This window comes from Scomber japonicus, chromosome 1, assembly GCF_027409825.1.
Source record: "Scomber japonicus isolate fScoJap1 chromosome 1, fScoJap1.pri, whole genome shotgun sequence".
In the NCBI taxonomy this organism is placed as follows: domain Eukaryota; kingdom Metazoa; phylum Chordata; class Actinopteri; order Scombriformes; family Scombridae; genus Scomber; species Scomber japonicus.
In genome coordinates this window covers 15,038,887-15,064,091 of record NC_070578.1, presented here as the reverse complement: position 1 = coordinate 15,064,091, position 25,205 = coordinate 15,038,887, and the positions used below count along the sequence as shown (strand labels likewise).

Genomic DNA, 25,205 nt, shown 5'->3' with positions numbered 1-25,205 from the left:
CCTCTGTAGTTAAAATTCTCCATTAGCGAACACACATGCTCACACACGAGCACGCACAAACAGCCTCAAACAGATTTGTTAAGTAAATGAGAGTAGCTTTATAGCAGCCCTCTGTGAGCAGTAAACAGACGTTTACATCACCGTAAAAAAAATTGGCAGGACATGGCATAGAGCCAACAACATGCTGCAGGAAGGCTTCAACTGTTGACTCACACACATACAGTACCAGTCAAAAGTTTGGACACACTTTCCCATTCACATCAATGAGAAAGAGTGTCCAAACGGGACTGGTACTGTACATAGCCTCATCTCATACCCACATGCTTGGAACCACACATCGTGCACATAGGTATGTACGTTCATCTCAGATATCCTCTCAGAGAATGCCACTGCAAAATCAAACCAGTGGATGAAAAATAAATTAAACTGATCAAGTCACTTTATGTATTCATAAGAGATTTTTTTTCAAACAATCCAGCATTCCATCCACCCAATAAGTACACCAGAGATGTTCACATTTTGTCTAATCCAGTTTATTCTTTCTCAATAAAAGAAAAAGTTGGAGAGGAAAAACAAAATGTAATGGAAACAAAATATAGCATTTTCCAGGTTTATCTTCCCATTTTATACCATCTTACAACCAAAAAAAAAAGCAACTCTACACTAAAGTGTAAGTAAATCTGAAAAGCAAAAAAGGGTTAAATAAGGTTTTCTTTAAGATACAGAATATTCATTCATTATGCATTTTCTGTTCATGTCTCCCATAGTCCACCAGGAAAACATTTAGAAAGTAATTATTTGCTGATTTTGACTTTCGAGGCTCCACTCACCACAGCCCTCTTCCCCTCATGTACAAGAAAAATTGAGGAGGCAAGACAGAGAAGTTGAAATAAGGGGGAAAAATATAGAGCAATCAATAAAGGAAAAGATGAGAAAAGGGGAGTGAAAGACAGGAGGAGGAGGAGGGTGCATGAGAGCTTGTCACGCTATCTGGAAATCAAAACATGGGGTAGTGAAGTAAGGAGGACTTTTTAAGTACTGAAAAGAGGAATGAAAAACCCAAGAACACAGAGTCTTGTTTCACAGCTAGAGCCAAAAATTACCTTTAAAACTGTGGATAACTGAAATGAAGGCCTAAGACATTGAGAGACCTGAACAATAACAACCATCACCATCCCAAACAAGCAATAACCTCTGAGTGACTCCAAGTGTACAGCAATGTTTGATTTTTACCTGCTTGTGCTCCATGTGAACAACAGCTGGGCACATACCCATTATAAAGTGTTTGTGTCCTTAGCAAAAGTACTGTAATGTGTACAATGCAAACTTACAAAATCATAAGCACATTTTAATATCCATCTTGTCACGTCCAACACACATAATCCATGTTTCTGAGAGACAATGGAAATGCCTGCCTGTGGTAGGGCTGGAGAAAATCAGGAGATAAAGACTTAGAAAAAAAAAAAAGAGGAAGACAGAGAGAATTTTCAACATATTAAGTTTTGATCAATCACACCGATGTTAAAGACAGATCTGTGCTGCAGTCCAACAACCAGCTCACTGTCCCCACCAGCACAATATGTGTTTTAGTCCAGCTCACACTGCAAATTCTCAACTTGAGCTTACAGTAATATGCCACTTTCATTGTCCACAGTGGTGTCCTCGGTAACACAGAAACACATTCAGAACAATGATGAAACCAAAGGGGCAGAAAAGTGTCCTGTAGAGGAAAAGAGAAGGCTGCAAGTTGGATGAAGGAAGGGTTCAGATTAAGTTTTGATATCCTGAGGTGGATGATTAACAGGTGATTCAGGATTAGAGGTGGTGGACGGCCTGGGGGTGAGACACCGACTGACGCTGGCTAGCTGGGTTGGCTTCACTAAGTCCATGCTTGGCGCAGAGTAGAAAGCAGCTCTGTCTGATTTTGAGGTAAAGAGCACAGTCTATAAACATTGCCAAAGCAAAAGTGTACACAAAGGGTAACCATCCCTTCCTCTTCATCTTTTTTTTTTTTTTTTTCTTTTTTTTTGAGGTAAAGAGTATAGTCTCAAACTGGCTTCCTGGACAAACATTTGTATAAAGCCTTGTATTTCTTCTCCTCATCTTTATATCCATTCTTACTCCACTCACACTTTTGTAGTCAGGACCTTGCGAAAAAGCGTAGAAAGTATATATTTCCTTTGCTCTTTCTTGTTCTCTTATTCCTGGGTTTGGATTTTCCAAAAGGCGTCTTAGCAGTAGGGATATGATCAAGCCAACAAAAGCAGAAAACAACGTGGATATGGGTAACAGTGGGATTGAAAAAAGCAAACATAATTTGAAATAAATGAGAGCAGGTTTGTATCCAAAAAAAAAAACCCTGCAAAAATCCTGAAAACCAAAATGAGAAGAGAAAAAAAAAAGAAAATCCCTGTTAGTGCTAAGACACCGTCTGAACACCGAGATTATTTTGTGGGAAACAGCCGCTCAGGAGCACTCCTCGCCGATGCGCTGGCAAGAGCGGCCCACCTTGCGGTCAAGCTTGACCATCTTGAGGACAGCTTCCTGCCGACCACGGCCCAGGTGGTCAAACAGGCACTCGTGTTGCTCTGGGAGCCGGTGGAGCATACAGAAGACATAACCTAGCAGAGGGGATGGGGGGGATGGGGGGGAGAGAGTGGTTAATTTGCCAAGTTCAACAAATGTGAATATTACTGAAAGACATGTTTAAAAACCATTACAATTAAAAGACCAGGGTGCGATTTGCTGGGGGGGTAGGGGGATTTCTCCCTGCATCTGCTTTAAGTTAAGTGCTGCAACATGAAAATGGTCTATAGTGCAAACAACAATAAAATCGGGAATAGACTTGACAATGTGTGATGATAGAGATGACACCACCTCTAGGCTACGTGATGCTATGTAAAGGGATCAGGGGTCGCCTCCTTCCCTGCTTGGAGATGTGGGTAAAAGAGGGGTGACACGCTGTGGATGACCCCTCCACACGAAAGCACACATCAAAGCAGACTGGGTCACATCATGGATAAGAATAAAGAAAAAACACACTTTCCTTGTGACATTGGAAGATGAGTATGTCATACCTTAAATGCCCTGAACTTCTTAAATATACACTTTTTTTTTATTGCAAAGGCGAGACAATATTTACTGCTTTGCCAAAAGCCTTTGTTAAAGGTCTTGTTAGCAGAGAAGGCTTTCTAGTTTACAGCTGCCTCTTTTTGACTCTATTCAACAAAAGGCAGACAACCATACATTTCTCATTGACTCTCTGTCTCTACTGTAGCACTCAAACAAAAGGCCCTGCCACTGTAGGAGGCTCGTTAAGCTCAGAGAAGCTCGTTAGCTCTCATCGTCTTAAATTCATTCATTAATACACATAATAACACTGCTGGCATTCAATGAGCAGTGATTTAAAGCCCAGTTTGACGGCTGGTTGCTATGCAATTAAAATCTATGTGATTGCAGCGAACACCAATGAAGAGGAAGGGAGTGAGTTGTGTAACTCAGGAGTCTTTCAAAGGGATGGGCTGTTAGATATTTCCCCAAACCACGAGGCAGCAATGGAGACCTAAGCTACTTCCATTCATTTACTGTAATTTAAGTACAAAAGAAGTGTACTTATAGGGTATAGAGCCATTCAATGTATACTATGTGCTCCACAGTTAACATTCTGCATTAGTGGTTCCCAACATGGGGGTAAAAAAAAAGTTTAACAGCGATTAACAGAAGATTAGTCAGCAAATATTTTGATAATTGAATAATCATTTTAGTCATTTCTTAAGAAAAAAAAAGAAAAAAAATATGGTTTCAGCTTCGCAAATGTGATGATGTATTGCTTTACTTTGTTGAACATGATAAACTGAATATCTTTGAGTTTTGGACTTAATCAGACAAAACCAGACATCTGAAGATATAACCCTGGACTGTGGAAAACTTTAACAGTTATTTTTTCACAATTTTCGGACACTTTGTGGACAAATCGATTAAGCAACTTAACTGGACAATGCAACATGTAACAAAGTGAAAAGGCTGAGAACCACTGATTCACGATTCCTTCAAGAAGAAGATTTAAGTATGAATGAGTTTAGCTGTCTAAAAAAAAGATAGAATACCATTTCTCCTTTTGTCCCATAACTTGATTAGACCTACAGATAATAATTCTTCTACCACACTATTTTCAAAAGTTGATAAAGTGATAATACAAAGATATTTTTTTATTCTCCCATGAGAAACCCCAAATCAAACATTTTTCACCAGCCCATTGCTGACATTTTAAAAAGTAATTTTGGATTGGGTTCATTTTTATTACATCAGCGTGCTCAGAGGGACTATAGGGATTTGAGAATGCTTTTAGGTAAAATAAAATCAGTATGTGTATCAAAAGTTTGTATTACATTTAATGCAAACTTAAATATTTATTGCACCTAAGGTAAGAATGGACACAGACGTATTTCAGAAGGCTGAGGAGAAAGCTGAAAAACCATTTTCACGTACATGCACACGCACACACAAAGACAGAAATGCTTTATACATAACCAGTTATTGTAGTAAGGGCATTAATGAATAGGCTAATTATTGAAGTTGTTTTCACCGTCACTGCCACTGCACTACATGCAGCATTCTGGCAAGATGGATAGCAGCCATTATGTGATTTTAATGCATTGTATGACTGAATGAATATTGACTCAACCTACAAATTCAGAATACCACCATCTACTTTACATACTACAGCCTGAACAGTAGGCCAACAGCTGAAAGAGGTTCAGATCAGACTGTCTAAACCCAATGTTTAGCCACTCTGATTTAAAAATAAACACTAAATATAGCTAGTTAATTTTATTACAAGTTACTGGTTAGAGAAACGGTATAGGAGTGTTTCTCAAATCAAATATTTTATGACCGTTGTTTGCAAAGTGAAAGCCAAGATAAAGTGTTTCTGTTGAATTGCCACTGCCAGAAGAGAACATATACGCTTTTTAAGTCCCAGTGCCTTTCCTCTGTGTTATACTAACATGTAGTAAGACAAATATTAGAGGCACTGTGTAACAGCAGCAGTCTGAGTGTGACAACATTGGATCAGATACTCAGCTGGAGCTATCTTTTCTCTCCCCATTTACAATCTGAAATGTATTCATGTTTCCAACTCATTATCAGATCTTCTTGGCTTATACTCTGACACATTCTGCAGAACCATTAGCAAAGTAATCTACAATTACTGCAATAGTCAGGGATCACTATAATTGCACCCATTTCCCCTTCAGTCTGTAAAAAGTATGTTTTCATAGCAAGCATTGGGCTATTAAGGATGGATACCCCATGCATTAAGTAGTGCCTAGTGGAAAAAAAACATTCAAGTCAATTTCCAATTTAGAAATTATTGTGTGGGTTTAAGCAGATGGTCTTTAAGCAGTGAATAGCTGTGACTTTTTAAGTACTTTAATATGTATGCAAACAAGTTGATTAGCAAGCCAAGTATTGGTTTAAACTGCATTAGTGTTCGTGGTAATTGGCTCATGTTTTATGTGCAATGTGAAACATTCAGGCTTTCAGTAATGGTCCCCCAAGGCTAGCAAAAGCAGTTTGGTCATCGACATTTCTGTCAACACACAAACACACGCGAAGTTAGTAGATGCTCTCCACTGCACTGGATGTGAAATTGATGAGTTAAAAAACACAAAACAAAAAAAAAACAAGTTAACTAACATATTCATGTATTTATGAGGCCAGTATTAGATATTTCAAAAGTCATTTATTACCTTTGTGTTTCATGCTGAACTGATTTACTGGGTTGATGCTCGACAACGAGAAAAACTATAAAATATTAAATTTGATTTGTTTTGTTTCTGTTCTCTGCCAGGTTTAATGATCCTGACATCAGCTGATTGGGTGACGTGAGTATTTTGACAAAACGGGTTTCAATTTTTCAACATTTGACTCAGAAATGCTGTTGAAGCTGGAGCATTAGTACTGGAGGGTAGAAGAAAGATACATGATAATGGACTTTAACAGTAAGTACTGCTGCTTCATATGTATCCTCTTGTGTTTGTTTGTGTTTGTGTGTGTGTGTGTGTGTGTGTGTGTGTGTGTGTGTGTGGGCCCCTTGCATATATTTGTGTATGTTTCTTCAGTAGTTATAGTGTATATTTTTATGTGCACACAGTCGTACCACAGCGACAGGACCCGAGCTCTTGCTGAACCAACTCCAGTTTGGTTTGGCAGCGATGGCAGCGTTTGCGGCTCCGCTGTTTGGAGCCACCGCGAGATGAGGATGGTGATGCAGACAAAGATGATGACGACGACTCCTCACTCTCTGGCAGCTCACCCACTCTCGCTCGCTTGTCGGGAGACACGTCACTTTCTGACTCCGAGGCTGGAGACAAACGCACACAAACAGAAAGGGAAAAAATGTATTTCACCGGTGAATTTTTCACAAAAAGAAAGAAAATGCTGCAGACTAGGAGCACTAATGCAGTGGTCTGAAAGTCTGGCTGGAGCCACATCAAACCAGCTTTTAGGAAAATGAAGAGTAAAACCTTTAATATCTCAACGGTGCATACTAAATATCTTTATTCCATTGGGTTCAAATGTGTCTTCGTCCCATCTGTTTATACTGTACTGTTCAGCAAAAGGTAACACTTCACTGAAAAGAGGTGATTACAAATGTTCCTTTTCAGCATACTGATATTCTCAACTAAAATAGACAACATGAGGTTATAAGATCCAAATTATGAAGATTTGTGATCATGACGTCAAGCAAAATAATACTTTGATATTATTTTAGTGATCATCATGTAGCAGAAATTGAAATAGTTCAGTCATACAGAATTAAGCAAATAGATAGCTATGAATAGTTCGACTTTCTGCTGTGGACAGATACCAAATCAAATGAAGGTTAATCGACCTGCAAGAAACACATTTAAATAATTAATCTAACAATATTCTTGCAGCCAAAACTTCTCCACCTTTTATTACTCTCCTGCCCACATAATATTCTAAAAATAATTCATCTCCTGTGTGTCCAGGACTACAGCTTTGACCAGAATTTCAAGAGAAAATGTAGGACCTCAAATAATAGGCTCCATAACAACTTCAATTTAATATATAAAGACATTATCTCTCATTTAGTGAGGTTTGCAACTGGGAGAGAACTGATGATGGCACACTGGAACAAAAAAACACCTCTTTGTGTTAAGGAAAAGGCATTTTAGAGATGAATGGTCCCCCTGCGACAGATTACATTCAAGCCAGCACCTGAGAAAGGAAGAGCATGTACCTGTAGCTAGTTTCAGGGGTCGGCTAGAATTTCAACTCAGCTTTTCTCATCAATCCTGCAGACTTTTTTCCTGGCCCGGCCGAATGCAGATCAACGCTCAATAAATCTCTGAGAACTAGGCCAAGCTGAGCAGCCAGATCCCCCTTGCCTGCCCCATCGATCCCTATACGTGTGTGAGTGTGTGTCTGCACATGTGCGAGTGAATGTCGAGGAAAAAAAAAAAAACTCCCTCCTTGCCTGAATTTTGTTAACCTTGTAAATCTCTGTGGCCAATTTAGAGTGAAACGTCAAATTTAAATGTGAGTCAACAACTCTCAAATTAATTTTTCCCTAAAAAAAGGCCATGTTAAGGCAAGATGTGTGCATTACAAATTAATTTAAGTATGTCATAGGTTGCTGAAAAGACCTACTGTATGTATGCTTGAAACTGAAATACAGAGGGACACATTTAGAGAAACTGTTTCCTCAACCATACCTCAATGTTTAAATGATGCATGGTGTGTGTGCGTGTGCGTGTGTGTGTGTGTGTGTGTGTGTGTGTGTGTGTGTGTTTTTGTTTACTTGATCCTACAGCAAAAGACAAGGGATCAACATGTTCACACACCATTTCTGAGCCTTGTCTACTCTGCAGTTGTCTTAAGTCGTGTGTGAGTGCAGCCAGCTGTGTGTCACATACAGTAGTTAGATATCACCCAGGAGCGACAACACAATAAAGGCACAGTTACACTAAAAGATTGCAGTATTTCAGATTCCCCCCTTATTCAACTCATTTTAAATTAATTCTGACAGTAAGGCTTCTGTCTACAGCAGCTCTTTCGACACTTAAAGTCCCCCTTCCACTCAGAAATGTGGTTTTCTTCTTGTTTCTTCAATTTTTCAGTTCAGTTGTTCTTCACTGTGCAGAACAATGCATGTGCAAATTTGACACTGAAAGGCTGTTTTCACATTTATCTGCTGAAGGGGGAAAAGTTTCTCTGAGGACACTGAAGACTGTGGACTTTATCGTGAAGAAGGAGATGTCTTGTGTCCAGCAGTTTATATTTTTCTATGCAAATATTTACATATTCATAGATTCTGAATTTTTAATGGAGGTAGATAGAGTAGATGTAATATTAAGAATTTCTAACTAGGTAACTACATTGAAAAACTTTGCTAGAAAAACTTTACCAGACCATGAATAATTATTCAAAGCAGAGTAAGAATATTCTTTTAAACTATAAAGCTTGCAGTAAACATTGGGAGAAAGGCATGACACCCTGGATATGTCACCAGCTCATCATATTACTATCACATATACAGACCTTTGCACCCTCTCACAGACATGCTCTATTGCATCACCCATTATTCTTCCCTCTACTGTCTCCCCTGTAAGAACAATTAACCTGGGCTGGTTGGTGGTGCCGGGCCCAGCAGACATGACAAGCACACAGTGCAAAACCCAATGGCAAACATTGCTGTGGTTTAGCTAAGGCATACCTGACTCAAAGGAGCGTTTTGTGGGAGTGGAGAGTGAACTGAAGACTGTGTCTGTGCTGGATACTTCTGAAAAAGAGAAAGAGTAGAAGGGAGGGAAGGAAAGAGAGAGAAGATAAGAAAAATAGAAGAAAAGATAAAAAGACAGAATGAGAATAATGCAGTTGATGTTATATTCTCCCCGGTAGACCTCAGGACTTTAAGATTTTATTTCAATATCAAAAGTGTACAACAGTAAGGAGATAAATTGTCTCTTCGGTATGATGAAAATATAACAGACCATTAAATAATTCAACAATAAACAATCTAAATATAGAGCAGACAATCACAAACTGTAAAAAAGTCAAGAATTCTTACACTGACTCATACATAATCATGCATACACACACTATGAAAATACAGAGGAAAATATGGGAGCCAAACTACTGTGTGAAAAAAGAGGTGAACTGCAACAGAGTGACAGATTGAGTCACGCATTAGGGCTACCCTGACATGCATAGTTTATAAATGGTAAACAGAGTTTCTAATGGTAACAGGCTGAGGACATGAGGACAGAAGCTTCTGCAAAATCTGTTGGTGGTTGTTCGGATACTTCTGTAACATTTTCACGCCATAGCAGGATGAAAAGACCATGTCTGCCGTGTGTGGAATCCTTTATAATGCTCTGTGCTTGTTTTTTTTCCTTTTCACAGTAAACATGATAGATATCTGTAAAGGACAGACCGCAGCGTGTGTGCAGTGCTCGCAGACTGAATCCAGCCAAAAGACGACTGAATATAGGCATAAATACAATATATATATGTCATCCGTTAAAATAGTGACAATTCGTCAAGTATTCATGGGGTACTGTTTATTCATTGTTCATCATGATATAATGCATAACTACTCATGCAACATATAATATTTTAGCATCAGTCATACAGAACAGCTGATGAAACTGATGCATATTCAGCCACTTTGTGAGTAAATTACAAGCAAGTTCCATAATGGGCTTTGTGTAAAAGAAAAAAAACCCTGCAATAACCATGTGACTGGGTAAATTACTAAAATAACTCTTGCTGTAACAGGGTCACCAGGGTAGTGTGGAAATTTTCTTACAAGTTCCGCACATCCATTTGGTCGCCACTTTATTGTGTCCTGGATGAGCCTCCACAAATAACCTTGTCACTGTATAGCGATGACGGATGCCCTGGCAATTGCAGGTGTCCTCTTAAGACCTTCACTTCTGAATAGATACCCTTTCCTATCATTCCTTCTATCTGTGCCATGAGGACAAATATAGCCAGGACAGGGGCACTGCAGCTGCTGTTTCATCTTGCAGAAACTGGCAGCAATCTTTTACAGAAAGATGACCTGGACTAAAAGCTACAATACTCTGAGGTTAGGGATTGTAGATTATAAATTTGCAGACACACAGTACATTACCTCAATGGTTAGAATAAACCAAACAGATCATATAATCATCACCTTTGAATTCAATACTTCAAACAGTTTCCCTTTCAGAATGGGAGTGCTCCACACTGCATAAGTTCAAAGAAAAAAATGCATCTTTCAATGAACTATGAAGCAAGGAAGGAGCTAGTCATTCACTGATCTGAAATATTTAAGCACACTCACCATTTAAGCTGAAAAGAAAACCTAATGCAATTAATTTCTCTCTGATTAACAGCTGTCTTACCTTCCTGAGCAGGTAGAGTTGTCACTCCTGTCTCTCCTGGCAAAGGCTCTTCTGATGTGTTAGACATCGACATGAGCGACGGACTGATGCTGCTGTTTGATTCATTACAGAAGATGTCTGCTTGGCTGCTGCTGGAGCTTGAGGAGGCTTTTGGGGCACAATCACCATCTGTCTGTTTCTTCTGTATGTCTTTAATTTAAAAAAAGCAAATGGTGAAATACTTTGGGCATCTGTGTGTACATGTTTGCATTTACAGGATTGAGTGGTTGTGAACTTGAGCAGTTTGCCAAACAAGCAAAGCAAAGAGGGGACTCGAGTGCTCAATTTAGCTCAATATTACCTTAAGTGACTGTGGCACATTGACACAATTCTTAAGTAAATGAACATCATTTTTTGCCTAAATTTCTGGCGCTGGTTTTGTTGGAGAATGAACTATAGCCTAAATCAGAAGGGACCAAATACTCTGATGAGACTTGCCGTTGGGCTACACACACTGAATCATCCCAAAACTGAAGAAATTAACACAAAACTGTGTTTCATACCTCCAAAACTTCTTCCCCAAAGTCTTGAACCCACAAGTTTTCCCATAGTAAGATCCAAAGGGGGATTAAGTGAGAGGATTTGCATATAAATAGTGGAGATTGTCCATGTCCCGTGGTTGACAGTTTCTTAAGAGTAGTGAGTTAAGAAAGAAAATCTTTCACCTTATTGGTGAAAAGAAGCAACAAAAATAGTAACTGCCAAATGGTTGCAAATCCCAACAGAAATGTAACGTTCCAGTTCGATACAGTTACAGGATGCAAATTTTTTGTAGTATGAAATTTCTAATTTTTTCTTAAAATGATGACAATTTGTAAAATAAACAGAGTAAGGAGTGACAGTAACACTTTACTCACTTAAACCCTCTTTTCCTTTCTTTTCTTTTCTTTTCCTCAGTCACTTCAAGTCCTGTCCAGAGCAGCTACAGTAGCGGAGGCAGTCTCTGACCCCCCCACCCGACTCACACAGGTCTACATTAGGAACAAAATCAGCAAACAAAACGAGCACACAGCAGAACAAGAACTTACCTGCAAAACATTTTGAGCACAGATTCATAGTTTTGCTCGACCTGGGGAAAGAGCAGAGAGGAAAGAAAATATGTTAGTTAAATATTTGTGCTCTTGCATGAGGTTTTCAAAAAAAAGGTGGAGAAACATTTAAAAGTGTAATGAGCCATTTGCTGGTGGACATCTACATGGCAAGAGTAACATCGCATTTCCATGACCTCCAAGTCCCAGACTCACACTTAATTTATCATTTGAGATTCTGATATGAAGAAAAGTTCAAGATGCAGAATTTCATCTCGACTACGGTTTTAAATTATTCAGTAAAATCAAAAGCTGTCATGCGAAGTGGCTTTCAAAGGTCTACATGGCAAACCAGCGAGGAGACTATATCAACCAAGATATGACTTTTATTTTGATCTTTTTCTGTAGGTCTTGCAGAACAAACACAAATTCAAAATTTTTAAACGAAAGAAAAATTCCTATTCAGACATAGGAGGCATCAAAACTTTTTTTTTTTCAATTCTGATCCTGTTGATGCACCTATTTTGTTCACATTCGCTTACACACATGCTGATTGTATACTTACTGCAAAACTACACAGAACTGTAATGAACTAGTGGCTGGGGAGGAAAGTCGAGCATCTCTACCAGATACTACCCACCCTAACCCTAACCCTAACCAGAGCTAAAAGCAGGTAAATACTGAACTTAAATTCATCATATTTCATGCAGCTTTAAAATTAACCACATGTAGGTCATCTGTTGTTTCCTGTCTGTAGTGTGCAGTGACTACAGTAAAATCAGTCATGTCAATGTTTTATGTTCAAGGTCAATGTTGTCAACTCCAGCTAACAGACACTGATTCTGGTGGGACTGGCTGGCTCATTTTTGCATCAAACTGTTGTTTTTCATCAAAGACGTGAAGCCAGTATGTTGACAGTGCTCACAGAAGACATGAAAACCTCTCAACTGGTCTGATAAGGGTGAGCTAGAGGCATGAATTGAGAAAATTACACTGCATTAACTGCCCATCGTGATCCATGTGCTTCGATGGACCATCCCTGTCCAAATCATGGATAAAGATCTTTGATCCAAAAAGCTGTTGTTACGGTGTGAATCAGGGAAGCCTTGCTGATTTCAGTGGCACACCTCTATCACAACAGATGGCTCTGGCTTTCCTCTCAAAGGGCTCCTCTCATTTCCTCTCCAGCCCTCGTCCATACTGTCTGCGCACTGAGCGTGACGGTCGCCGCTATCAGTCACATTCTATTTATTTTGGGCGTTCAGTGCACACCTTTGTCCCCATTTCTAAATGTAGGGTCAGCTGCAGTCAAGCTGAGGGTTGTCTGTCAGTGTGCTGGCGTGTTGTCTTGGGTATAAAAGCAGAAAGGAGGAAGCAGGAAGTAAGGATAGAAGAGAAACCTCATCATGAGATACGGGTGGGGAGGAAGCTAATACTGAGTAAACAACAACAATTAATTTCCCGTTGTCAGCCTTACAAATCAGAGGTAATCAAATCACAGATTAATTAAGGAAACTAAAAGGGTTGAGAAAAAACATGCAGGAAAGAAATGACTGCATGCTTGTTAAGCTGAGTGAAGTTTGATCAGAGTGCACACAATCAGTCAATTTCATAGTTGGCCCACTGCTGCTACTAATGAGAATATCTGATTGGAACAGACATGAAGATGGGATCTGTCACTTTGCTGATTCAGTTTGAGTGACACAAAGGAGTGAAGGCTTGAATGGTTTATACACATTTTGAGAATATGTCACAATAAATGCTGCTGACATGAGCATTAAAATGGAAACATAACCAAATGAAAGCGGATAGGAAGTCTGTTAGAAATGGTATTCATAGAAAGTTTGTCAACAACCCATGAGCCATAACCAGCTTTTAACTGGATTGCTTTCTAAGTGACATTTAGTGACATACATATGCAAGTTGTCCAAGATTCTGGAAAGAAAAATGCTCAACATGCTCATTAACATTTGATAGAAGGCAAGAAAGCACAGAGAACAAACTTTGGGGCTAAATCATGGGATTCATCTTTCTGGCTATTTCCAAGTTTCCAAGTATTTAGTTTTTCTTTCTCAAGTGTCCAACACAGTTAACTTAGCACAGCAAACACACAGCAACCAAACAGTTGTTGACGCACCTTATCGCAAGGTCGGTCATGGTATTATTGGATATAACAAAACCTTGACAGGGTCTATCAGCTTATAGAGATTGTACTATATTCCACTGGGATAGCTCTCCTTTTAATGTCTCCGGACAATTATATACATCAATGGACTAATTTATTGCAATCTAGATTTACATCACCTTCATTTGTCAGCGCTCTTAAATCCCTCAGCCACCAGCATTGATTTCCATCTGCTTTTTATCTCTTTCTCAACTGAAATTTCAGAAAATGAGCATATCTCTATCATATGTACTGGAAAAGAAAAGGCTTCCTTTGACTTTGACCTGAAAACTAATACATTTAACATTTAAGGATTACTCCACAAAAAAATTAATTATCCAAACATAGTGACTATCCATAGCACCAAAAATTAAAAGCTGTGTACTTACCCATATGGGTATATAGTGTTAGGAATGATTTGAGTAGGAGATACAACCTGACTAAATTCAACTAACAACTTGAGACAGCTCCCAATGAAGCTGGATAAGAACTTGTCTAAAATGATATTTAAGTGAGGTACTATCTGCACAAGATCATTAAGAGACAGAGAGACACCACCCTAGTGCTGTAGTGAGAAAACATTAACAAAAGGGGGGAAATGAACTTTTCCCTTTTCCTTCTTTCTTTACCTCCCCTTATGAAGATCACTTTAAGAAAATGAAGTTTGCTGGACAAAAAGAGGATTCATGTGACAACTTTTGCTAAATTCCAGATGCAATTATGGATAATGAGCTACTAAGCACCGATTGCAACCATGCATGATCCACCTGAATGTGTCTCTTCAAACATGTTTGAGCAGAAAGACATGTGGGAGACAAACAGTAGGAAAGAGATACATGAGAAGTGTGTGCACTGATACTATGACGAAACCTAAAGAAACTTGTGTTTCAAATGTTGACTTATATTCAGGCCAATATTGTAACTGACAGCAGCTGCGATTAATTAGGTTTTTTTTTTAAAAAAAAAAGCAATTTAAAAAATCAGCTCTCACATCACACCGGGACTCAATGCCAACAACTCCATCTAGCTGCAGTATTAATTATGACCCGGAGAAGTGACGCAGTTTAGATTATGTCTATATAAGGTGACAAATTTCCTTATTAGGAGGTGGTAGGTTGGGTGGATGGCTGCAAGACACCACTGCTGACTTTCAGCTGTGAGTGTCATGTTACCAACTGTGAATTGGGACATTTTTTTCAAAAAACGTAACTACAACTGGCTTAAGGCAAACCAAACTTGTGATCATATGTAGTCACACTCCCCAATTCCTGGCACTGTACTTTCCCAAGCTGTATGTACATGTGTATACTTTTCACTATGCAGGAAATCTGCATTGTACTCATTTTATCAATGTTGTTGTTGTTGTTTGCTTGTTTGATGGTTCTGTGTGTAATGTTTGCTATAGCTGTGCCATGCTGTCTGGCTGATGGGTACGCATTGTGCTGGTCTGGGCACTAGCTTGCATGTCCCATCCATGGACATGTACCCAGTTATATGTGTTTTTACTCATTTTATTATTTTCCTATTCCAGGTTGCATTCTTAAGAACAGGCTAGGGACAACAGATGGAAATTAGCACACACAGCTAACTCTGGCTCAGTTACTGAATCTTGTCTGTCAATTAATGAACACTGTCCCTATCAAATAAACAAATAAATAAATTGTCATGGCGTTAACTGCTACCATGATGAAGGTTGACAAACTTTAAGGACGTACTAACTGTAATCCACACCACGTTTCAAGTGATTGTTTTAACCCAAACAATGATATTTCCCTAACCCTAATCAAGTGCTTTTGTGAATAAACCTAAACAGACTTAACTACAGCATTGTCACACCATAAAATATAATTTTTTAACTGTGATTCATAACAGTTTTGGAAAGCATGGATAAATTAACTTGTAACAACCATCACCCCCAAAAGCTCCTAACCAAGCAGGTAGCTCCAGGTCTGAAAAGTGTAGACAATGCGTAATGCCTTAAACATGCATTCTTTCGAATGGCCAGCAGGGGTGACTCCGCTGTTTGCAAAAAGAAGTCAGACTCTATGTATGTCTATAAGAAAATGACCCTATTTCTCATGTGATTTATTACTTCAGTAGACTTTGGTCTCAATCACTAGTTTCAAGTCTTCTTCAATACAGGATGATGCTCATTTTGTGCATCATGGAGAATAAATAGATGATACAGCGGGGTTAAAGCAGGATGTGGTTACCTTGTCATTGACAGGTCAGTGCACAAAACAACATAACCATAGCCAAACCCCAGAATCACAGAGTATAGGCATAACTGCTGCTATTCAGCAGTGTGTTTTCAGTCAATTGAAGTTAATTGTAACATTTTGGTCGCCTACAAGAATCTTGTTCAGCATTTGCTTGTTCTAAAAGGCTAGCCATTTTGTTATTTACTAGAGATATTTAACATTTGCATTATCACTGTTAAACAGAGACTGTAAATGCACCGTGCATCATGCTACCCAAACACTAGGGTCAGCTCCATCATTTTGGCTGAATATGGTCGCTTCTGGCTACAAAAGATGACGACGGTCAAATTCAAGATGGCAAGAGCCAAATCACCAAACTCAAGGCTTCAAAAGAGGAGTCTACAAACCAGTGGGTGTTGTCTATGGTCTTGAACCCAAAATTCTATCTGCAAAATACCTTGGTCACCTTTGATGCTAGGGAGTCTCTTATCAAACCTTTAATCTTTCCTCATTCTTTTTCATTTGCAAAAAGAATTTGGAAACATAAAAAATAGCAGGCTTCTCATTTTAAACCAGCCATGAAAATGACAGGCATCACTAGCAGCACATTGGATCAGCTGCAGCTAATTAACATTAATTCTGCAACAGCTAAACTAAAACATTTTATCAATTCTCTGGTTGATGTGTTCACTGCAGCCAGTATCTGTATTCAGCCAAAGATTGTTATGAATGAAAAGACACATAACTCTGTAACACCAAAGTACAACAGCAAGGGAACTGTGTGCTTTTAGTTTCGCTGAACTCTTTTTCAGGGAAATGATTACGCTCATCTCATTTTCAGGTTGCAGTTACATGTGTTGCTGTTCAAGTTTTTTTCAAAGTGCTGTGTGAAATGGAAGAAAAGTAAGAGTCGCTTTAAACTGCCACAAAAAAATGGAGAAAAAAAAAATTCTGCCTTTTCAGCCAACAAGAAGCGATTAAACATCTTTGGATTGAAATTATTTTTAGCCTTTACTTACTTATGTTGAGAAGTAAACTTACTAAGATTCAAAGAGGGATTTGATAAAATCTAATTTGATAAAATGCTTCTAAACTCAGTCCCTCGTCTCTTGCACTGTGATCTGGTGACAGATTGCAGTTTTTGTAAAGCTTATCCAACCATTCAGTGGGTGGCTTGTCATCACAGAGCACATCACTTTTTAATAATTGAACAGTGAAGCTGTTACTTTGACGTATTAAAGCAGCTCTTACAGCTTAGGTGAAAAATAATGGTGAAAACAAACATTTCAACTTGGGAGCCAAGTTTCATCCAATGCTTTATGGCTATGATGATGAGCATGCACTTCAACTTTGGCCTGCAAAAGAATGTCATTCACAAATTTCAACATATCCGCCATCCTGTGTCCCTAGTGTCTACAATTATAATACAGCAATACCCATCTAAAGAGGGATAATAACATTTCATTTGGCCAACCAAATGCAAATAGTAAATTTAATTTAATAAAATCTTAAATTAAATGCATTAATATCTATCTGTTTGCTGTTTATACTGGAAATGTATAGGTTCCCTTTTTTCATTTTTAAAATTGAGCTTTATGTTTTTTAGAGGACAACTAAATGCACACATGACAACACAAGGGCAGTGATGCATTAATATTAATGTATTCCCTGTTTTGACAGACATGTACAGGCCCTTTGACATTTTGAATAATTATTAACAGTGGAAACACACTATAACAAAACCATACAGTAACTGAAAGCAACAAACAAAAAACAGATTCAAGTGGTATTAATTGGTAAGAGTCCAGAGTCCTAATTATAACCCTATCAGCATATATTTAGATTCCTGCCCTGTTCATTGTCAGCTCAATTCTGTACCAACAATGCAGTGTCAATATGTTTAGCTGTCATTTTGTGCAAATAATATCTTACCATGTAAACCACCTGTCAGCAAACTGTGACTGATAAAGCTGTCAGTGCCCAGCTGCCACCTAAGATCAGTTAATGGTTGAGTATAGCTTCAGTGTGAGCTTCACTCCTTTAACTCTTTTTTTTGGGGTACTATTTGTATCCTGTTTACAGTCCACAGAAACTATTTGGCTTGTATAATCACTCCTTGTGTATGCTTCTGAAGATTGTTGTGTTGTTATTCTGTGTGAGTACATTAAAACCCACTAAACCAGAGTCAAATTCCATTGCATGTGTAAACACACTTGGCCAATACAGATGACTCTGATTCATGCTACCTGTATACTTTAACCAGCTTTTTTTTATTAGCTCTGTCACACCTGTCACATTACCTGGACGGCTTTATCCCATACCTGCTCCCTGCCTCTACAGGGAGGTGACCGAGGCCAGCTGGTGTTAGCTCACAGCTAAATGCTACAAAACAATGGGGAGGGGGTAATAACAAGGAGAGCAGCTCATCCCTGCTTGAGCTGCTAACGCTAGTGGCTACCGACTCGGCTAGCTATTGGCAGAGAAATAAAGATATTTGTTTTTAGTCTTACCCCCAAAACCCGCAGGGGCAACGCGGGGGTATCACGTTAACGTTGCTCGGAGGCTTGCTGCCTTCGCTCCCCGTGTCCCCCATGTCGGCTCTCCCGTGTGAGGCTCTTCGCGTAGCAGGTGAATCCGGGGACGGAGTGAGGGCCTCGTATTTGCGTTGAGGTTTTTCCTGGCTTTGACAAGTAGAGCTTCAATGCCCCTGCCCGATAATCCTCTAAAGTTTCACCGGATGACGAACAATTTGCCGACACGAGCGGCCACGAAAGTGCGGAGTATTAAAACAGTTTAAATGGACTTTGAGATATCGGAGCTGTCAGAGCTACAGACGGACAGAGTCACCGGGGGGATCCTGGGCCGATCAGCTGGAGTGAGGAACAAACCACTGACAGACAAGAGGGGTGTGAGAAGCAGACTGGGCAGCCGTAAGTTACACCGATGTTTTTGTGCTGGATAAAAAGTGAAGGAAAAGTACACATCGTAATAATTCTAAACATTATTAATAGTAAAACGTCATTTAACCTTTGTACACGATGGAGTATAAATATTTGATTTCTGGGACTTCATGAGTTACCATGGTATGATCCATGCTACCCTACAACTACTGGAGGAAGCCACAACACTGACAAAATGCAGGCATAGTTTTAAGTAACAAAATGGACATTAAAGTAAGAGAATTATGAAAACATGATTATTGTGATTACCTTTGAAATGCGTTTAACTTTAAAAAACACTTTTGATCATTTTCATTTTCATGCAATAACTGCAAAATGCTCTTTCTTTCTCTCTTTCTGCAAAGTGCTCTTTTTTGTTGGGTGTTAACAGGTGTGCAACAGGCCAACAATTATACTTTTATTAATTATATAAAAATGTGCACTTTTGTGACCTGTATAACCAATAGGTATTTGTCATTGTAGGCATTATGACAAAAAGCACACCTAAGGTCAATAAGTCAAAATGTGTGCAGTGAGAAAGATCTACAAAACTGTCATGTTGGTGTCTGACAGAATTACATGACCTACTCTTGTGGAGGGCTTTACTAAATGCCGTTTTCCATTTGGATTTTTGATTGCAGGCATTAGCTGAACCTTGAAACATTTTTGTGCTTTATTTGGGTAAATCACCCTGCAGCAACACACACAGGTCAGGTTTACCACTTGTTCAAAACAGTTTATGAAGAAACATCTAGATGTGATGATCCAATTATATTCACCCTCTGTTCCATTAAGATTGATGCTAACAGGACACTCACATGCAAAACATTACATGCTAACAGTCAGCATATAACATACAATAGGAATCTCTCACTAGACAATAATAGCTGCATGCTCTTGAGGTGCATGTGCTAGCTCGAGGGCTCTGGTATTGCTGACTTACTGACATGACTTACAACACTTAAGTGACCTATGAAAAAGCACAGGTGTATTCTTATCTTTTTCTGTAATGACAGGTCAACATATCTGCTGTTGTTGTTATCATATATGTTATCATACTAACTGTGGGTATCTGTGTGCTGATGTCAGTACATTAGCATGAACCTTAGAGATGGTGACAATATTATTTTTCTTGCAAAGCAGAGGGAGAAAGGTGTTGTGGGCACCCCTTACATTAAGTCAGGCTCTGATTGATTGTAAGTCACAAGCACCTCCCAGGTATATATTTATACTTTTACATTTTCAATTTACTCCACATCTAATGTGCAAACATGAAATGGGTCTATATATAACTTTGAATTTACCCATAAGATGAGACCTTTGTCTAGTGTATAACATGGCTTGCAAATTGATTATGCCGTTGAATGCTATTTGATTCCTTCAACATACTTTTATTAAATGTCAATTTTGCACAGAATACATAGATTGTGTCAATAGTAATACATCTTGTTGATTTTTAAATGTGGACATAAACAGAAGTATGAATAAAACAAATACACCAAAACTAAAGAGTCAACAGGTTTATGCTTAATTAAAGACCACATTTAGTCCACAACACCAGTCTGCAATTTGCTATGAGGATTTGTTTCTTTGTCAACATCGCAGATGATCACAGCATTATCTGTCTGGTTACATGTGCTGTCTACAACAGAAATAGAATCACTGAATTCTGTTTTTCACCTTTAAAATGACTTTCAGAAAAATGCAGCACTTCACTTTACTGCCAGGAGGTTTGGTTTCCCCTCAGCAGGACCTGCCAATAAGTAGCTTCTGTCTGCAGGGAAGGACAAGTCAGCCATAGGGGAATGAAGATAGATAGCTAATAGTTCATTAGCTAGTTGGGCACAAGGAGGGGGATACCACAGAGGATTGCAGAATCTCTTTTCAGTGTTGCTAAAGCCCCTTTAACACCTACAATCTTTCCCTTAAATGTTCACAAACATTTCCTGCATGGGGTCATGTGTTAATGCGAGCAGGGAAATCTGTACCGCCAATTTCCCACCTCAAAGAAATGCTGGTATACCTTTGTTGTGAATCAAAGCGCAAACATTGTGGGGACAAGCACATAAAGGGCTATATCTGTCTGACAAAAGATGCTTGACATACTTGACCACTGATGACATATTTGAATCCACAGCTTGTTTACGGTTGCCTTGCCAATGCTTTTGTGGTTGATTTGAATTAACAAGCAATACAAATTCTTTTATTTGCAAACAAACTCATTTTTTGCAGAGCAGTTGGTTACCATAAGAGTTGCATGACCGTCATCTGCTAGACTGCAGCATTTGTAAATAATGAAAATCACTGAAGGTGCCTTAGGAGGTTATCCCAGTAATTTACCAGGAACATGTGTGACAGAGGCTTTAAAGCCCATATTCCTTTTCAGAGCAGAACCATGCTAGCAAAGGCTTAGTTAATGGCCTTTTGGTTGCAATAAAAGTAAATTTTTAGTCTTTTCCTGTTGTCATTTTGACATTATATATCTGATGGGATTTACTGTTTCAAATAAACAAAAAACAATGGTCATTCAGTGTACCAAACTTGGTCATGGCAAGCCTCACTTTGGGCCTCGCTGTAGAAAAGTGGTTGTTGCTTCCCTCCCCACAGCCTGAGTCCAGCCTCTGGCTTGGTTGTCCTCCAGAGACTTGCAGAACACCACTTCAAAGACAGATCCCCTCTCCTTACACACCATATACCCTCTCTCCCCTCCCCTGCAATAAACACAAGAACTTAAGGAATTAATTAGACACCGGATCAAACATGGGTGAGTAAATTCAGCTCACTGAAGACATCCAGAATAGTGCAATCACATGTTGAGTGTTGTATCCCTTGTCATGTGGGGTACCTTTGATATGTATGTTGAAGCCTACATTCCATTTCCGATCCAGCATGACAGCTTACATAGGCAGTCTGTTGACCCCTCTCTCATTATTCATTGAGGAATACGGATAGGATTATTTTGCAGGCTTTGCTCCTCGCACTGAGGGACAGCACTGCAGCCCTGTAAAAATGCACAGAAAATGTTCCTTGATACAGTAACTGCTCTTTGAAGGCCTGTTTTTAAAGAGTTTCTGCCACAAGGACAGCTCCCAAATTCATTTTCCCATGGCTCACATCAAAGGAGTAGAATTTCTGATCATCTGTGAAATATAACAAAATCCTGTTTAAATTATAGGTAAGAAGGTGGAGTAGTTTTGCAGTACATTTTATTTATGTGTAGGCCAACCCAGTATGGTCTAATCAATATCCATGGTGTTATTTCACCACCCTGCAATCTCACAGCCCCAGTGTAACCGTTGTAGCATTTGTATTTGCTACAGTAACAAATCACAGCCTGTACAGTGTATGCTGATTACCCAGCTACACTTGCATTACTCCATGTGTCAATAAAGAAAGTTGATTCATGACTGCTAACATGAGAAACAGGCACTCCAAAACATGCTATAGATGGATTGTATAGGAAATCTATGTGAACACATTTGTCCATAAATGAGAGTCTTTCTTATCTGTTAATGCCATCCCTAGATAGACAGGCAGGGTGGGTGTTATTGACTGGAGGACAAGCCGTGTGTCACAGCTTGTAGATTTGCTCTTAGGGGGTTTATCAGAAAACAGGATTACCTAGTTAAGTCAGATAACTGTGAAAACAGCATTATGGATTTGGATAAGCAGGCTATTTGGACTTTGGATATTGGTTCAGGATAGGGACAGTAATATTTACTGATGGTTAGAGTTTACTGACTTTTGATAATGCAAAATGAAAAATAATCTGGAGTGGAAGACAATTTGCCTCAAATTATTATTTCAAGTTAAGTTTCTCATTCTTCTTGCTGTATTCTTGCACTGCAATGTGTTGCACTACCAGTGAGCTGATTGAAATTACACTAAATAAGCATGCTTTTTCTCTTATCAATGTGGGGTTTTCTGCCCTACAAATGCTCACTGACAGACGAGGAAAACCATCTTTGACAAGGAGCTGAGAGATCATAACTTGGTTGTGAAGCAGTAGTGGCTGTAGGCAATGTTTAGAAGTACACACAGGCAGGATAAACATCAGAGAGGACCCTGTCAGGCAGCCAGTAAAAGCTGTTTGCACCCCGTCATTCAAGCTTTAATAATTCCGCACACTGTTATTCCCTCTCATTCTCTAATTTTCTCTTTCACCACATACAATTTCTGTGACATTTCTGTCTGGATACCTTGCCCTCTCTATTTCTGTATTCTTCTTTCACATGCACACACATAAGTGCACACACATCAACAGTCCAGCCTCCCACTGTGTGCAGAATGCTTCGTGAAGCCACACGAGCATCAGGCAGGGAAGCCAGCATAACCAGCCTCCCTACCATCTCACTATCTGCTGATCAAAGAGCCTCTAAACAGCCAGAAACTACAGCGGGTGCAAAAGAGGAGCATGCACAGCAACACAATTAGCAAGCACCACTTTTTTATATGCTGAATACCACTCCCAATCCCTGACATTTCCACACATGAACACAGCCATGCATATATGTGCATACAAATTTATAAGTATAAACACAAACCCACAAAAATACCTCTGCTTGTATATGTTTTTGAATATGTGCGCGTACATATACAAAGAAAGAGGAACTGTGATTTCACCTGTGATTCACTGTGCACGATAGCATCTGCCACTGATCTCTAAGTTGCTCAATTAAAGTTAGTGAAGAGCCTTAAGAGGGTGAGGAGAGAGGAGGAGGAGAAAGATCAAAGGGAATACAGAGAAAATCCTGGCAGGAAAAAGAGAGAGGGAGAAAGAGATGTGTGTGAAAATGAAAAGAGTGAGGATGTGAGTGAGAGAAAGTCAGAGAAAAGGTTAAAGTGGACCTATTATGCTCATTTCCAGCTCTATATTTTTATTTTCGGACTCCACTAAAGTAGCTTTTCATGATTCATAGTTGAAAAGACTCCCTGTTTATCTTATACTGGCCCTTTATACAAACCCTCAATTCAACCTCTGTCTGAAAGGGCCGTCTCGTTAAAGGGTGGGTCTATTATTCATTTACTTTTAAGGTAACTTAAATCATTTTTTTTACCATTCTGTAGCTTCCCAGTGTTCCTAATGTTCTATATGTATTCAAATCCAAAAAAAGCCAAAAAATCCAAAAGCCCTCTCTAAAATCTCTTTTCACATATGACCTCACACAGGTTTATGCATAATGACGTCACTACATATAAACCAATATTATCTCCCGAGCCCACCTAGCCAGTAGATACAGAGACTGTGCTAACACACACAGACAGATACAAATGAGGCACTCACAATTGCCGCTGCTCAAAATGTAAAAAATAAACTCTGAAATCTCAACCCGCCAGTAAACAGCTCTGGATCAGAGGAGAATCCGGTTTGACTCGTGGGTGTCACTCATCCCGAAGCTCCAGCTTTGGTTCTGCCTCTCTCCTCCAGAGCTCACAGCACTCAGCAGCTGTCTGTCCCCTTCATCCAGTGCATTTCTAAACATGTCACACACTCAGACTCAGCACTGCTATATTTCTTGCAGTATATCTGGTCACTTTTACCTGCATTAACATACATTCATCTTATTGTACACCATCTAATTATCTCATGTTATGTTACGTCTATTGTCTATTGTTTTACATCTGCTAAGTCACCATGTCTACTATGTCGATCTTTTTTTGCCATTTCCAAATTTCCATTTGAACAACCTAGAAAAAAATTCAGCTGGAGTCCTCCTTTAAGGCCCCCCACCTGATGAGCCCACTCTGCTCTGAATGGCCTCCTTTTCCAGAAGTCATATGAGAGTTGCTTTAAGTTATTGCCAATGAAAACTCAAGATTTCCTGTTTTAGAGATATTTTGAGCTCTTTGTTGAGCGGATCAGTTCGAAAATAATCCAGCCAGGGATAAATGATAGAAGTGGAAAAACATAGTGATGATGATATTTGATGAAGAGCTGCAGATGACCAGTACACCTCCATCAGGTAAACTACTTATTTTACTTTACCCTGCAGTGTAATAGAAAAAACTCACAGCGTGCATGCTCGGCTTGAGTCATGGCTTGGCATGACTACCCCATAATGTTAGTGGAGCGGAGCAGTGAACTTGCACGCTATGTGTGGAGCAGATGACTATATAATGAAATAATAAAATAAAGAAATCCATCACGAGTCTACCTCGGCTTGGGCTGAAAGTATAAAAAAAACTGTTGGAAACCGAGTGTTCAGAGTAATATAGGGGAATATGGTGAAAGAGATGGATAAAGCACAAAGAGAACAAAAAGAAAAAGAGAAGGGATGGCAGCATAAACAGAAAAGTCAACTTCAGGTCACTGTTGTGATTAATTGTTTCTCTATTCAGTGATATTGCAGAAATAACTTTCATAGTAAAACCATATAATCTGGTAGAGTTTGTGAGGTCAACTCAAGTCATTAACA

The 25,205-nt window shown here is 39.1% G+C and overlaps 1 protein-coding gene across 2 annotated transcripts; it reads right to left on the bottom strand.

Annotated features, from left to right (window-relative positions):
* Positions 1-511: 511 nt before the first annotated feature.
* LOC128355975 (AN1-type zinc finger protein 3-like) lies at positions 512-18,706 on the bottom strand. Of its 2 annotated transcripts, none has more exons than XM_053316375.1 (6): positions 18,361-18,706; positions 11,486-11,526; positions 10,419-10,607; positions 8,744-8,809; positions 6,161-6,364; positions 512-2,621 (listed from the first exon to the last, which is right to left on the bottom strand). In XM_053316375.1, exons 1-6 carry the CDS (start codon positions 18,441-18,443, stop codon positions 2,467-2,469), a joined length of 738 nt encoding a protein of 245 aa, XP_053172350.1. In that variant the 5' UTR covers positions 18,444-18,706; the 3' UTR covers positions 512-2,466. The 2 variants fall into 2 exon arrangements, with proteins under 2 accessions (XP_053172350.1, XP_053172358.1); XM_053316383.1 differs by having other exon boundaries at positions 8,744-8,806.
* Positions 18,707-25,205: the final 6,499 nt, after the last annotated feature.